The 17,622-nt window shown below is 38.3% G+C and overlaps 1 protein-coding gene across 10 annotated transcripts in view; it reads left to right on the forward strand.

Annotated features, from left to right (window-relative positions):
- Positions 1-17,622, forward strand: part of ATP11C (ATPase phospholipid transporting 11C (ATP11C blood group)) — a 205,513-nt gene that overhangs the window by 1,445 nt on the left and 186,446 nt on the right. Inside the window, exons 1-2 of one of the 10 annotated variants that reach the window (XM_079124799.1) lie at positions 419-1,053; positions 1,109-1,479. The exons of the other annotated variants lie outside the window; for them this stretch is intronic. Coding sequence (XP_078980925.1) covers positions 1,471-1,479 — 9 coding nt within the window. The 5' untranslated portion in view covers positions 419-1,053; positions 1,109-1,470. Of the gene's footprint in view, positions 1-418; positions 1,054-1,108; positions 1,480-17,622 lie in introns of those variants that run through there. 10 annotated transcript variants of the gene reach the window in all.

A 17,622-nucleotide genomic window follows, 5' to 3' on the forward strand; every position in this document is an offset into this window, starting at 1 on the left:
GGAGGCTGAGCGGGACTCGGCGTTGCCCGGTGCTCGGCCCGGCGGGCGGCTGCTGACCCGAGGCGGGGCAAACTTTCGAGACCCGCCCGCGAAGCTCACCTTCAGGGTATTGTAAACGCGAGGGCGCTGGTCGGGATGGGCGGGCGGCTGGAGCCGCGGGGAGGCTGCGGCGCTGCCGGCGCTGCGGAGCGCGGGTCTGAAGCCTCGCGGAGGACTGAACGCCCCAGACATCCAACCTTTGGGAGAGGGCAGGCTGCGGCTGGGCTCCTCCGGCCACGTTTCTCCCTTCCACATCCCCAGAAAAGGCAGTTGCATTTCCGTGGGAGTTTGGCATGGGGAAAAAGCGGTTTCTGGCTTCTGACTTTTGAGTAACCTGTTTACACCTAAGAAGGCACGTGAGGAATGGAGCAAAGTAGCAACTTCCTTAATTTTCAGAGGAGGTGGCGGGAATAGGCTTTATTTTTGCCAACGATGTGAAAGAAAGGGTTCATCGACAAATTTGGATTTTTCTGCACTTAAGCAAAAAGGTTGAGTGCTGGGCGCTTCCCCCACCGCCCTTACAGTACGTGTTGGAGAACTTTTGATTCGATTACTCCTAATGAAAGCATTGCTGACATTTTTCATGGGGGGATGGAATTTACTCTCATTTTTTGTCTGCATTTGAAACTTTCACAAATGTACCCTAGTTAAAAGTAACACTTGAACACGATTCCTTTTTAGGATATTATCATCACAGTCTTGCTATGTTAATGTTTTTTCTAAACGTTTACCTCACCCTGAGACATGCAGTAGGAGATGGGAGCAGGTTATTACCTGTGGCACAGAGCAGTAGAGGTTGTACCGTACCATGGATCTTGAAATCCGTAGGAAATGACTTTTATTGGATGCTTTACTGAAGCAAGTGTCTAAAATTTCTCACATTTAGCCTCTAAAAGCATTCTACTTCATATTCTATTTCACATAGGTTCTTGTGATCCTGAAGTGTCATTTCGGGTGATAAAAAAGGGAAAGGTGACAAGAAGAGCTAATAGTAATACTTGGGAAAAGGAATTTGTACCAGTGTAATATGTTGCAAGGTTCTTAGCTTTTCACATGGCACTGTTCTTAGCTTTTCACATGGCACTGTTATGTTGGAAAACAGCTGGGCTCTGGATCGTATTCAATTCATTAGATTAAATTTGAGCTGAACAAGTCAGGTTTGGTCTAAAAACCCCCTTGGCCTCTTGTCTTGATAAGACTGATCTGCATTGTATGATTGTCTAGTAATTAAGCAGTGCTGGCCACGAAACCAGTGCATGCAGTAGAATTTGCAGCGGTTGCTGAGGTGCCAGCCTGCAGGTTTGAGGCTAGTACTTGCATCCCTAACCAAGATCTCTGCAGAGAATCACTTTTGCTCATGCTGAAAGGAGCTTTAACCTCATTGTTTCAGTTGGGATGTGTGTGCAACTGCTCACATTTTCCTGAACAGCCATGTCTATGGTAAGTCCAGGGAATTTGTACCAGTGTAATATGTTGCAAGGTTCTTAGGAGTTCTGTCTGAGCACTAGGCCTAGGACAAGGAATTAAACTGCATGTTGTTGAACTGAATACAAAACATCCTATCAAATTCTCTATTAAAAAACATCTTTAAAAATGCGGGGGGCAAATTTTAGATTCCTTATATCAGTAAACCATATGCAGCTCTCTCGTCTTTTGCCTGGCCCATACTCAGATTCTTTGAAGGCTATTCACATTTAAATCACTAGAAGGCTAAAATTAAAGATTAGGTGGGACTTGGAGACTTGAACATAAGGTAGATGTAGTCTAAATTCTGTGCTATCCTTTGGATTGTTTTAATATTTTAGAGATAGAGCTGTGAATTTCTTTCAGAATCTCTTGTGCTATTTTGACAGGGCTATACTTTCTGACAGGCTTTAAATGTTAAGTAAATTACAGTAGTGTTGTGTGTAGTTGTTGGTCATTGAAAACTAGAGGACTGTGTATTAGAAGATGGCTTTCTTTACCTTGTAAGCCTGTTGTGGGAAGAAAGAATCTCTTAAGAGTCTCTTCCTCTTCTATAGCTCAGTTGTGTTTGCTGAGTCGTTTTTAAAATGCTGTTTATTTTCCCTGGTTCTCCATTTTCCAGCTAAAAGAAATAGTCATCAATTGTAGTTTATAAATACATGGCCCTGAAGTATTTACCATTAATAACTATGGTCCTTTCTGATGTTTTATAACTTCCCTTTTAACAGTTTTGAGGTAGAAAGAAATTGGTGGATTTGGTGTACAGCACTTTCAGATTTAGGCATATAGGGAGTGTCTTAAAAGATTTAAGAGTTGGATATCTCTGAATGCAATAAAAGCACTGTCTGTTCTCAGTCAATATCTTAATAAACAATAAATGATAGTAGCTTAGTCTATGCAATATTTCCTTCAAAGGCATATTTAATTGAAATTTGAATTAGATGAGAGTTAAGGATCATGGACTTCTATGTTATCCTATCTTCTTTTACTCTTTAAATGAAGTTCCTAGAGATTACAGTATCATTTTCACATAGGATTAAAGGGTTATTGGCAGTTGAAATAGTAAGAATTCCCTCATTTTTAGCTCATTAAATTATTTCATGCTAAAGATTCAAATAAAACATTTCTTGATGAAGTAGGTTAGGGGACTTGGCCAAGTGGATGCTGTCAGTTTAGCTTATCTGAATTTCTAAATTATTGATAGTGAAAATTTACTGTGAGTGTGAAAAACTGGAGTAAATTTATCTCTCTGATTCTAGAAGCTCTCAAACTGCTTTGTTCCCATAAAGCATGTAGCAGATACTAGTAATATTATACAAAAACCATCTTACTGAAGAGACCAGAAAGGTATTAGACTGCATAAGGAATAATGAAGATTAAAAATGAGACTAAAAGTACAAAATAAGAATTAATGAAATAGGTAGCTACTTATTATTTTGAGTCAAGGCCAGTCTAGTGAAACAATATATGGAGGCAATTAACAAAATAATTCAGGTAATTGCTTTTTTTTTTTTTTTTTTTTTTTCTTTTTCCAGAGGCAAGAAGGTTTTTGGTTTACTCGTTAAATTATCAGGGTAATTAAACATTTTTTTTTTTTGTTTCACCTCTTTAATAAACTCAGCCTGTCATTGCTGAGTGTGGAAAATATTGGTTTTATTTTGTTCTGTTTATAAATATACCTGCATGTGTGTATTGCAATATTTTTGCATTTATAGAAGTCTTACAAATGGTCTGTGCAGCTTAGCTGCTACCAGATAATTCATGCATAGGTAGGTCTAACAGGTAAACTTGACCCTGCCTAAAAGCAACCTTTTTATCATATTGCATTATAATTACCTTTTAACTTATGTGGCTCGATAGACCAGTCTTTCCCAACTGAGAGAGAGAATTAAGCCCTAATGCCCTAGGGCATGCATTTTGTGTAATAAATTCACTTCTTTCCTACAGAGCTGGAGGAGGAACCCCAATTGAGAAAGCCTGTCTTAAACTGAAAGTAACTGGGGGTAGGGTCAGTTCACAGTATATATCCTTAGTTCCCTGCACAGTTCTGGTGCCTAGCAGGTGGTTAATAAATATTTGTTGAAAGGACAGCTTTTGTATGTTTTACATGAATAATAGCCTTTACTTAGTGATTTGTATTATACTCCTGTTGTATCCAGATTGAGGAGTTCTAGTTAATTGGTGTATACTATATATTAATTACCAGTTTTCTAAGAATTTAATTAATACATCTAATGCTGAAGCTACATTGACTATATAGTATAATCTTTCTTAGATGATTATTCATTTTAGGTTTTGCAGAACATTATTTCATTCATCAAATATTCACTGAGCACTGTAGTAGATCTTAGGAACACATTGTGGGCAAGATAGACATGGTTCCTGTCTTGAGGAAATTTATTTATTACATTCATGTAATAGATTTAGAGGGCATGGTGACTGCACTGTATTTAATAAGTTTGTGACATACTACAAAATTGATCTTTTTTTTTTTTTTTTTTGGTGCTGGGGATTGAGCCCTTGCAAGCCTTGTGCTTGCAAGGCAAGCACTCTACCAACTGAGCTATATCCCCAACCCACAAAATCTTATCTTTATGAATAAGTTATTGTTATATACTTGTCAATTTGTCACCTGTCTTTCTACTAAAAATAGATTGTATAATCTCAGTTACTTTCTGATTCTTTGGATATCAGATAAAAAGGAGTTGTATATGACATACACGTGGAAAATTGCTTTTTTGCAAATAGATGCTAGACTGGTCCTGTTCAAGGTGGGAAACCTATTTAGGAATGAACTACAACCACTTGAAATAAATCTTTGCACTAGTGAAAACAGGTTTTTGTCCCCCCCACCCCCGCATCTGCCTTTTATGGATGAAGTAACGTGCAACTCTGAATGTCTCCTGAATACCTTCAGTAAATTTTTGCTTTTTGTTGCTTTTGTTTATGAGCATTCTTAATAATTTAATCCTTTAGTGGGTGTCTATATATCAAGTAGTTTCCAGTGTTCCTAATAGATTTTTATCAGGTGAGATTTGGACAGGTGAAGCTGGCCATTTTCATATTGTTGTAGCTCTGCAAGTTTGATGTAGCTCAGCTTGTTTCCTTACCCAAGCTGCTAGTGGACCACCCTCTGGGCAATGTGACCAGTAGCCCCTGAAGAACTTCAACTAACTTTTCTGTGTCTGCATGATGTACAAAGAACTGGCTCCTTGTTTGAATTTTAATACTGGCTTGTTGAGTGATGGACAGAGTCATCAAGACTGTTGGCTTGTTTAGCATGGTTAATCGGTTCTCTCAAGGAGGATAAATACATAGCATACAAAGTAAAAATGCAATTTTCTTTAAGGTGATGGATTTTCCTATATATCTGTAGGGTTTATACAGATTAACCCCTAGAATGATTCCAGCCATGATTGGGGAAAACATTCTGGTTGAATGGATGAAGGTTCTGGGCTTCCACAAGTGAATTGAGTGTGCTGTTCTCAAATTTATTTCTGTTAACTTAATGTTTACCTTCTTGGCCTGGTATAAGTGTAGGTCAGCAGTGATCATAAAACAAACATATTAGTATGACTAGCATATGTTAACGCTACTGCAGCTTAATGATGAATGAGTGCTCAGCACTGCAGATATGGGCGCAGGATGCCCTATGCCAGCATGCTGGCAGACAGCTCCTCAATTACTGCAGAGTATGGATGAATTAATGGTTCAACTGACTTCTTGACTATAGAAGATGTGGTTTATAAGTGGTGTTGGGCCAGGGTTATCCAGATTTAGGAGGCTAATCTGTACTTGTGAGGTACAGGCATTGTCATTGATTTCTTGCCCCTTATTTATTTAATAGAATATGGGAGATTGGTGAGGCCCGTCCTGTTCAAACAGATATCATCATTTGTTTTATAGGCTCTTCTATTACATGTTGTCTTAAAGTATTAAGGTGGTAATACCTTCCTAGTCTCTTCCTCTTCACCAAGGTATTCTTGGAAAAATCAGAACAGCATTCTTGATAATGATCTTAAAGCTAGCATAGCATCAGGTAAACAGTAAATGTTCAGCAAATACTTGATGAATTGTTTTGAACTGAATTGACAACACAGGCTGAGTCAGTAATAACAGGTGAAAAATGATCTGTTGAGTAAGCAACCACCAGGAAACTTCTGCATTTCAGACAGTCCTATGGGAAACTGTGTAGCACTGAAAATAATTTCCTTTTCAGTGAACAAAATACTACCCTATACTTACTTTAAATGACAAAGAAATAACAATTACATGCCTGCTTAAAAAGTAATCAGAATAAGTTTGTTCTTTACTGAGACTATTTTCTGTATTCACCCAGAAAGATAATTTTTTTTGTTTGTTTTTATTTTGAGACAGTCTAATTAAGTTGCTGAGTCCAGCTTTGAACTTGTGATGCCTCAGCATCTTTAGTTGCTGGAAATATAAGGGTGTGCCCCTCTGCCAGGCTCTTTAACCCATTCCCTCTTCTTGGACATTCATAGAACGCTGAATATACTGTCCTCAGCTTCTAAAATTATCAGTAATTTGTATTTTTTTTTTGTTAAATGCAATTGATGATGTTTGTATTTTTCTTTTGTAGTACTGGGTAATCCAGGGCTGCTTTACCACTGAGCTACGCCTTTAGCCTGCCCCTGCCCCCCATACTGAAGATTGAACCCAGGGCCTCATATATGCTAGGCAAGCAAGCACTCTACCACTGAGCTACATCCCCAGCTCTCTTCTTTATTTTTATTTTGAGACAGGGTCTCACTAAGTTGTGAGGCTAACCTCAAACTTGCCATCTTCCTGCCTTAGCTTCCCAAGTTGCTGGGATTACATGCATGTGCCACTGCACTCAGGTATAATGTTTATATTTTCTGTTGTCACCATCACATCAAATTTATTTTGAAAACCAAAGCTGCAGTGTTAATTCTCCAAGGACTTTATGTCATTCTGTTTACCACGGTAAGTATACATTACTTGGATTAGGATACCACTTAGTATTTGTTACTGGGAGCGTAAGATATGTATCTGTTTGCACCCAGTCACCATCAGCTAGTGGATAGCTATAGCAGGAAGGCAGTGCAAACGAGAAATTGTAGAGTGTGAGGTATTTAGAAGTAGTTGTGTTGCTAAATGAACTTCATCCTTGTTAAAAAGGATTAGTGCAAGCCCTAATTCTGAAATTTACTACCTAGCTTGAGAAATTGGACATTGCTGGTCATAGTTTGTATACATCAAAGGGTTTCTTCAAAATGTGGTCCTTGGTCTTCTTGCACAAAATCACCTTGGATACTTATTATATCTTTGTCTGAAACCTACTGAATCCAAGTCTCAGATAATTGGTTCCAGAAAACTGTAGTTTAACAAGCATTCCAGGTGGGTCTTACTAAAATTTGGGAACATCCATATATCATATAGTAAACACTGAAATATTTGTTTTCTAGGCCCACTCTGTTCAGTTTCTTCAGCTATAGGATGGGGATAATACCTATTTCACAAAGTTGTTGGAAAAATGTTTGCTATACTATTCAACACTATACCAAAACCACGTCCAGGTTTGATGGTTCACTAGCAGGGCTCACAAGACTTAAGCATGTATATATTCTTTTTTATATACTGGGGATTGACCCTAGCAGAGTGTTTTTTATTTTTTGGTATTGGGAGTTGAACCCAGGGGTGCTTCACCACTGAACTACATCCCAGTCCCTTTTTAAAAAATTTTTTAAATTTACTTTTTGACCTCAGGGATTGAACCCATGGGTGCTATACCACTGAGCCATATTCCCAACCCTTTTTATTTTTTATTTGTAGATGGGGTCTTGCTAAGTTGTTTAAGGTCTTGCCAAGTTGCAGAAGTTGGCCTCAAACTTGCAATCCTCCTGCCTCAGCTTCCCGAGTTGCTGGGATTACAGGTGTGTACCACCATGCCTGATCAATGGGTGTTTTACCACTGAGCTACATTCCAGTCCTTTTTATTTATTATTTTGAGACGGGGCCTTGCTAAGTTGCTGAGGATATCTTTAAACTTGTGATCCTCCTGCCTCAGCCATCCAAGTCGCTGGGATTACAGGTGTGTGCCACCACACCTGATACCCTTTTTTATTTTTTTATTTTGGGATAGAATCTTGCTAAGTTGCTTAGGACCTCATTAAGTTGGTGAGGCTGGCCTCAAACTTGCTATTCTCCTGCCTCAGCCACCTGAGTTTCTGGGATTACAGGTGTGCACCACCGTGCCTGGCCCATGGTTGCTTTACCACTGAACTACATTCCAGTCCTTTTTATTTATTATTTTGAGACAGCTAAGTTGCTGAGACTGGCTTCAAATTTGTTGATCCTCCTGCCTCAGCCATCCAAGTCACTGGGAATACAGGTGTGTGCCCCTGTGTCCAGAACAGCATGTAGGTATTCTTATTATTGTTATTACAGCAAAAAGTCACAAAGCATATAGTCACCAAAGGGGGCAAAGTCCAGAGAAAATGCAAGCTTCCAACAGTCATCTTCCACTGAAATCACACAGGATATGCTTTAATTCCTTTAGCAAGTTGTGACAACTTGTGTAAAATGTTTTCTATTGGGGAAACTTATTAGTAACTCAGCTTCCAGGGTTTTTATTGGGATTTGGTCACTAAGGCACCCTACACCTGGCACATACCAACATTTTACACTCCCAGAAGGAAGGCAGATATTCAGCATAAATATTGTTTGAACAGTTTAGGCATAGCAAACCACTCTTATCAGTTAGGGTGATAGGAATCGTGAAATTCAGGTCTCCATACCAGCCAATGACCAAAGCAGGCCTTTCTAAGATTAGCAGTCTCATCAGGTGCTATGGTGCATACCTGCAATCCCAGTGATTGGATTTGGAAGGCTAAGGCAGGAGGATCACAAGTTCAAGGCCAGCCTGGCTCACTTAGTGAGCCTCTGTCTCAAAATAAAAAAAATTAAAAGGTCTGGGAATGTAGCTCAGTGGTAGAGTGCCTCTGGGTTCAATCCCCAGATCACAAGGGAAAAAAATGAATGGTAATCCCAGGCCTGCTTTGTTAACCCTTTCTTCCACACTATTTCTATGAAATACTGGTGTTGAAGGGGAATGACTCACCCAAGATCATTAAGCTGATCAGCAGCCAAGTAGAGTCTAATACTTCTAGCAATCACACCTTCTTTTCATTGCTGCCCACAGCCATGCTTCCCTTTTATGGATCATTTCTTTTCATATTGTTGACAGCATTCACTATTTGTCACTTGCAGCAGAAGAGCAGACTGCCGGTGTTAAATTGATGCACCCAGTGGGGGAGCCAGGAAGTATTGATGTTTCTGCCAGTTTAGCGTCAACACTTGCTGGTTTCCTCTCTGGAGCATCACCAAGTTCGTGGATTATTTTTCCTGACTTTGGGACTTTTGCCACTGTTCCTACCCCTCCTTGTTCCATTCATTTGTCCATATTCCCAGTATTCATTTTATTATTACCTCATCCCTTTCTCTACATGGCTAGCTCTTAGCTCATAGGCAGCTGATGTAAAAATCTTTCTACATAGTGAACATACTGAAGAGTGTTTTGTTAAGGAAGTCTATGTAGGAGAAAGAATTATTAGACAAAAAATGAGTTTTATGGCAATATTTACAAATATTGTATTCCAGAATTGTTTTTGATTTTTTTTTTTTTTATTATCAGGGATTGAACCCAGGGTGCTTAACCACTGAGCCACTTCCCATTTTTATGTTTTTTGAGACAGAGTCTTGCTAAGTTGCTTAAGGCCTCCCTAAGTTGCTGAGGCTGGCTTTGAACTTTCTATACTCCTGCCTCAGCCTCCTGAGTTGCTGGGATTATAGGTGCGTGTCACCACACCCAGCTGTTTTTGAGTTTATGAAACTCAAGTCAAGGAAATCCCCAGGACTGTCTCTCTGGTTCTTCTCAAAGTTGGTTGTTTTTACTATTATAAAGGAAAATTAACAATTCTTTTTTAATTTGAGTAAGGAATAAATAAGGAAGTCTTGCTGAAAGGTGTAGTAATCCTACAGATCAACAGGGAGCAGAAGCCATGAGGGAACTGTCACAAATAAGTAACAGCTGGGTAGAGCAGATTATGTAAACTACACCTGTTTTATAAGCAGTGGGGATGTCTTTTAAGCTTTGCAATTAATGTAGCTTGCAGTAATATGGATTAAGGGATCTATAGTATAGTGCACAGTTTACTTTGGCTGACTTTTTTTTCCCAAGAGACAGGGTTTTATGATGTTGCCCAATGATCCTTTTGCCCCAGCCTCCCATGTAGTTAGAACTATAAGTGTGCATCACTATGCCTGGCATAGACTTCTTTTCTAAAAACACATAAAACCTAAACTTCCTTTGATACTCATATCCTACTAGGTGCTATAGTCAGGTCTAGCCCTGTTCCTGAACTCTGGTAGAGGAGGAAAAAGACATATACACAAGACCAATCCCTACACAATTCTAGTAGTCCATCAGTGTCATTCTTTAGAGGAGCACACACAATAAGTACAAGAGGTGCTAGCTCACACTATGGCTGTAGTGGTTGAGGAGAGCTTTATAGAGGAGGTAGCATGTGAACTTTGCCTTTGGGGATCCAAAAGACTGAACGTTGTGGGATTTTAGGGAGGAGAACAGGAAGAGGAAATTACCTGAGCAGTGATGCAGGGTTATTGTTTATGGCATTCATAGCAGAGGGATATGTCAGTTTAGAGAACATAGATTCCAACTCCAAATCTGTTAGGGCAGTTCTAACAAAGTGCCATAGATGGGTAGTTTATAAATAACAAATTTATTTCTCACAGTTCTCAAAGAAGTCTGAGATCAGTATGCTAACATGGTCAGCTTTTGGTGAGGTCTCTTATGGGTTGCAGATGACTTACCTCTTGCACCCTCATATGACAGAAAGAGTTCTCTGTGGTCTGTTTTATATAAGCGTACTGGTTCCATTCAAGAGGGCCTCACCCACATTACCTAATCACATCCAAAGCCTCCATCTCCTAGTACCATCACATTGGGAGATAGGATTTCAACATGAATAGGGGGAGGCATAAGCATCTAGTCTATGACAGCAGAAAAATTTCTACTTTGCTCTCCAGTGTTTTATGTTTGCTCTAGGAAAATTGAGAGTTTAAAAAAGGGTGCACTAAAAATGGACATTGGGTGGCTTCAGTTCTTTACAATAATAGCTATACAAATCTTCCCATAATAACTCTTTTCTGATACTCTTGACTCCAGTTGCACAAATCTTATTTGGAGCACTAAGGTGGAGACTGGAAAAAAAATAAGCATTTGGGATAATAAATTATGACCTTAGTTCATCTAATTTCTATAGAATTATATGACTTGATACTTAAGTTGCTCTGCTTAAATAATGGGTGCACAATTCCAAGAACTAGAAACGAAGGCACAGGGATGGTAGTTTATTACTTTGAGTACTGGTAGTCATTTATTTAAAAAGCTGGGGAATAGGCATTTGTTCAGGAGCACATTCTTTACTGTAACACTTTTATTTCATTGCCACTCGATAAGGTGGCTCTTAATAGGTATTCAGACCTGAGAACATTATTCTGATGTACCAGAATGAGAATTGCATCTTATTCCATCATAACCAATGCATTACCATGCCCAATTGATGCCACTTTATCATCACAACTGCCACTTTTAGTCCAAGTCATGAATATCTCATATTTGTTTATCCTCTAGTCTTTCCCCTTTGAATAAATGCCACCATCCTCTACCTAGTAGTAGAAGCTAGATATCTACCAGTCATCCTTAATAGTCCTTTTTCCTTTCATCCCACATGTCCAGTCTCTCAGCATGTCCAATAATTTCTATATCTGAATCTGAACATCCTCTCAAATCTATCCACTCTCTTCATTCTACCATATGAGTCCAATGTACTCCTATCCCCTGGACCATTGCAATAATCTGATCTCATTTACTCCTGTGCTCTCCAATCTGTCCTGCATACAAGACCAGAGGGATCTTATTTTGGGGGGGATGGTCTTTTTTTTTTTTTTAAAGGGGTTTTTTTTTTTCCTATCTTCTTTTTGGGTAGGATCATTTATATTTTTTTGTCTTCTTTAGAATGGGGGATTGAACCCAGGGCTTTGTGAATGTGAAGCAAATGCTTTGCTGCTGAGCTGTGTCCCAGCCCGAGAAAGATCTTTTATAAAGACATACCTGAAGGTCTTCAGTGACTCTTCGCTGCTCTCTGGATAAATACCTTGCGGTATCACTCTCACTCATCCCTACTTTTTAAAGTTTACTTTTAAACATTGAGATATAATTTATATAACTTAAATTTACCATTTTAAAGTATTCATGTAAGTGGTTTTAATATATTTGCTATGTTATGCAACTATCACAACTAATTCCAACATATTTCTGCTATCTCAAAAAGAAACCCTGGGCTGGGATGTAGCTCAGTGGCAAAGTGTCTGCCTTGCATTTGCAAAGCCCTGGGTTCGACCCCCCTGTCCCAAAAAAAAAAAAAGAAACCCTGTACCTATCAACTGTTAGTCCTAAACCTTTCCCCACCCTGCCAACCACCAATCTACATTATTATCTGTCTGGTTTTGCCTGTTCTGGACATTTTGCATAAATGAAATAATATGTACTTCTTTGTGACTGCTTTCATTCAGTGTTGTTTTTTATTTATTTTTTAAATCTTTATTTTCTTATTAAAAATTTTTAAAATTTTTACAGATTGCATTTTGATTCATTGTACACAAATGGGATACAACTCTTCATTTCTATGGTTGTACACGATATAGATTCACACCATTCATGTAATCATACATATACATAGGGTAATACTGTCTGCTTCATTCTACTATCTTTCCATCCCCCACCCCCTCCCACCTCATTTTCCTCTACACCATCCAAAGTTCTTTTATTCTTCTCTTCCCCCTGCAGTCCCCCCACATTATATATTGTCATCCACTTATTAGAGAAAACACTCGGTCTTTGGTTTTTTGGACTTGACCTATTTCACTTAGCATGTTTTCCAACTTCATCCATTTACCAGCAAATGCCATAGTTTTATTATTCTTTATGGCTGAGTAATATTCCATTGTGTATATATACCACAGTTTCTTTATCTGTTCATCAATTGCAGGGCATCTTGGTGGGTTCCACAATCTAGCTATTGTGAATTGAGCAGCTATGAACATTGATGTGGCTGCTTCACTGTAGTATGCTTATTTTAAGTCCTTTGGGTATAGGCCAAGGAGTGGGATAGCTGGGTCAAATAGTGGGTACATTCCAAGTTTTTTGAGGAATCTCCATACTACTTTCCAGAGTGGCTGCACCAATTTCCAACTCTACCAGCAATGTATGAGTGTGCCTTTTTTCCCACATCCACGCCGACACTTATTATTGCTTGTGTTCTTGATAATAGTCATTCTGATTGGAGTTAGATGAAATCTTAGGGTGGTTTTAATTTGCATTTCTCTAATTACTAGAGATGATGAGCACTTTTTCATATATTTGTTGATCACTTGTATATCTTCTTCTGTGAGGTGTCTGCCCAGTTCCTTAGCCCATTTATTGATTGGGTTCTTTGTATTTTGGATGTAAAGTTTTTTAAGTTCTTTATAAACTTTGGAAATGAGTGCTCTGTCTGATGTGTGTGTGGAAAAGATTTTTGCCCACTCTGTAGGCTCTTTTTTGACATTATTGATTGTTTCTTTGCTGAGAAAAAGCTTTTTAGTTTGAATCTATCCCATTTATTGATTCTTGCTTTTACTTCTTGCGCTATGGGGGTCTTGTTAATGAAGTCTGGTCCTAAGCCATTGTGATGGAGATTCGGGCCTACTTCTTCCTTCTATTTGGTGAAGGGTCTCAGGTCTAATTCCTAGATCCTTGATTCATTTTGAGTTGAGTTTTATACAGGGTGAGAGGGGTTTCATTGAGTATATTAATTGATTGATTGATTGATTGATTGATTGCAGTGCTGGGGATTGAACCCAGGGCCTTGTGGTTGTGAGGCAAGCACTTTACCAACTGATCTATATCCGCAGCTCCATTTTATTTATTTTTTAATTTTTAATTTTTACAGACTGCGTTTTGATTCATTGTACACAAATGGGGTACATCATTTCGTTTCTATGGTTGTACATGATGTAGATTCATACCATTTGTGTAATCATATGTGTACATAGGGTAATGATGTCTGTCTCATTTCACTATCTTTCCTACCCCTGCCATCTACCCCCTCTCGTTTCCCTCTATACAATCCAAAGTTCTTCCATTCTTCTCTTACCCCACCCACTTTGTATCATTCTCCACACATCAGAGAAAACATTCACCCTTTGGTTTTTTTGGGATTGACTTATTTCACTTAGCATGATATTCTCCAGTTCCATCCATTTCCCTGCAAATGCCACAATTTTATTCTTCTTTATGGCTGAATAATATTCATTCAGTGTATTACAATTTTTTACTTGTTCTTTTTAGTTATACATGACAGTAGAATGTATTTTGACATATTGTACATACATGGACTTTAACTTTCCATTCTGTGGTTGAGCATGATTTGGAGTTTCACTGGTCATGCATTCATATATGAACATAAGAAAGTTATGTCCAATTCATTCTACTGTCTTTCCTGTTCCTGTCCCCACTCCCTTCATTCCCCTTTGTCTAATCCAATGTCATTCGGTGTATTTTTAAAGTTCATCCATGTGTTAGCATGTGTCACTACTTTTCTTTTTATGGCTGAGTAATAGTCTGTTATAGATATCCCACATTTTGCTTATCTGTTCATCAATTAATAGACATTCAGGTTTTTTGCACTTTTTGGCTACTATGAATAATGCTGAATTGAACATTTTCATCCATGTGAACATTATGGAGTATATATAGTATATATACTTCTTATGAATATATAGAAGTGGAATTACTGGGTCATACTGTAATTCTGGTTAGTGTTTTTAAGATCTACCAAACTGCTTTCTATAGGTCTCGTTCACTTCTTAAGTAATTTTCAGTCGTGGTTAAAAACACATAAAACTTACCATATAATCTTTATTTTTTTACATGGGGTCTTGCTGTGATGCTCATTCTGGCCTCAAAATTCTTGGCTGAAGTAATGCATCTCAGCCTTCTTACTGGGACTACATGCACATGTCACCACAACCAGTTCCATCTAGCCTTAATTGGGGGTATGTGTATTCGGTGCTGGGAATTGAAACCAGGACCTTGCACATGCAAGGCAACTGTTCTGCCACTGATCCACAACCCCAGTCCCATTTAACCTTTTATTAAATGTAGAGTTGAGTGGTGCCATGTTTATTCACATTGAGTACAGCAGATCCCTAAAACTTTTTCATCTCATAAAAAGTGAAACTCTATACCTATTCAATAATAACTCCCCATTTGCCTTTCCTTTTAGTCCCTGGCATCTACCTATTTTATTCTTTTTCTCTCTCTTTTTTATGAGTTTAGCTATTTTAAATACCACATGTAAAATCATATGTAAAATCATGCATTTGTCCTGTGATTTGCTTATGTCAATTAGCATGTTTTCCAGGTTCATCCATGTTTTATCATGACAGGGTTTCCTTTCTTTTTACAGTAGAATAAAATTTCTTTGTATGTATCCAGCAAATCTTGTTTATCCATCATTGGATGGGCATTTGAGTTGCTTCCACTAGTTGGCTATCATTGATAATGTTGCTATGAACATGGGCATGAACATGAACATTCCCCTGGTGCTGGGGATTGAACACAGGTCCTTGTGCATGTGAGGCACACACTCTACCAACTGAGCTATATCCCCAGTCTTCCATCTTATTTATTTATCTATTTTTTTTTTGGTGTAGGTGGACCCAATACCTTCATGTTATTTCTATGGGGTGCTGAGAATCGAACCCAGGGCTCACACATGCTAGGCAAGCGCTCTACTACTGAGCCACAACCCCAGCCCCCCACCTTATTTTTTGAGAAACTTCTATATTGTTTTTCCACATCCATGGTACCATTTTATGTCCCCCCCATGGGTTTTAGTTTTCCCACATCCTCACCAACACTTGGTCATCATCATTATCATTGTTATTATAGTTTGTGGTACTGGGGCTTAAACCCAAGAGTGCTCTATCCCTGAACTGTGTCCCCAGATCTTTTTTATTTATTTTACTTTGAGACAGTCTTGCTAAGTGGCCCACACTGGCCTCAAACTTCCAGTCCTTCTGCCTCAGCCTCCCGATTTGCTGGGATTAGAGGTGCGCACCACCATGACTGGCTGTTATTATTTTTTGTGGTAGTTATCTCAAAGGGTGTGACATGATAACTGACTGTGGTTTTGATTTACGTTTCTCTGGTGATTAGTAGTGTTGAACATCATTTCTAATACTTGTTGGCCATTTGTATATCATCTTTTGTTTTGTTTTTTTTTTTTGTTACCAGGAATTGAACCCAGAAGTGCTTAACTAGTGAGCTATATTCACGGCCCTTTTTTTTATTTTTTATTTTGAGACAGGCTCTCACTAAGTTGCATAGGGCTCACTAAATTGCTGAGGCTGGCTTTGAACTTGGGATCCTCCTGCCTCAGCCTCCCGAGCCCCTGGGATTACCGACATGTGCCACCTTGCCCAGCTGATATCATCTTTTGAAAAATGTCTACTCTGGTTCTTTGCCCATTTATTAAAAACATTTGGTTGTTGTTGAATGATTTGCAAATATTTTCTTGCATTCCGTAGACTGCCTTTTCACTCTGTTGATTGTTTCCTTAGGTGAGCATTAGTAGCAAAGTATGATGTAGTCCTGTTTGTCTTTGCCTGTGCTTTCAGTGTCTCGTACATGAAATCATTTTCAAATCTAAATATGATGATTTTCCCCTTGAGTATTTTTTCTTTCATTGAAGGGGATTGAACCTGGAGTCTTGTGCATGCCAACTTGTACTCCACCACTGATCTATAACCCCAGCCCTTCCCTTATGTTTTCTTCTCGGAGTTTTATAGTTTTAGGTCTTTAATTCATTTTGATTTAATTTTTATATGGTGTAGATTAACAGATCATCTTCATTCTCTTTCTTGTATGTGCTATATAGTTTTCCCAGCACCATTAGTTGAAAAAACTCTCCTCATTGAGTGATCTGGACCCTCATTGGATATGATTTGATAATAACAGTAAGGGTTTATTTCTGGACTCCTTATTTTATTCCATTGTTTTATAAGCCTGTCTTTATGCCAGTACCAAATGATTTTGATTACATATATAGTTTTTTCCAGTACTGGGAATTGAACGTAGGGGTGCTCTAACACTGAACTACATCCCAGCCCTTTTAATTTTTTTTTTTATTGTAAGGAAAAAATAACAGAATGAATCAAACAACATTACCCTTTTAATTTTTTAAAAAATTATTTTAAAATAATTGCCAAGGATCTGGCTAAGTTGCTGAGGCTGGCCTTGAACTCGTTATCATCCTGTCTCAACCTCCTGTGTCTGGCTTGATTACATAGTATTTTGTAATATATTTTGAAATCAGAGGTGTGAGACCTCAAACTTTGTTGTCTTTAAGATTGTTTTTGACTATGGGGTTGTTTGAAGTTCCATATGTATATTGTAATATATTTTTCTATTTCTGCAAAAAATTTTCCTCACTTTTGGTGTTCCATTCACCGTAGAATCTCTGTGTATATCATTCCTCTTTCCTGCTATACTTTTCTGCTATTGTCAGTTGCCTCAAATATTACTCATTTCTCAGAACTCAGCTTAATCACTTCCCCAAGGAAGCTGATTCTTCCTCAGACGTTTCTAGATTCCCAGGTTCTCATATAAAACTTTTCATAATCTTTTTGCAATTGGCTTTATATTTGCATATTATATTTGTTTGTTAACTTATTCAAGACTTAACTTCCCTCTACATGGTAAGCTCCATGAAGGTAAGAACTGTGACTGTTTTCGCTCATTGCTATATTCCTAATACCTTATTGCCTGGCATATTTTTATAGACTCAGTAAATGTTTGCCAAAGAATTACATAGGATTCCTAGTTATATATTTCTAATCTTAGTTGCCATTTGTAATCATATACTTGTAGAACTTGATTGAGAGATGAAATTGTCCAGTCCATAGTTATCACTGTTTTTCTGGGGTGCAATACTGCTTCCTTTGTGAGTG

Source organism: Sciurus vulgaris, assembly GCF_902686455.1.
Source record: "Sciurus vulgaris genome assembly, chromosome: X".
Lineage (NCBI taxonomy): Eukaryota > Metazoa > Chordata > Mammalia > Rodentia > Sciuridae > Sciurus > Sciurus vulgaris.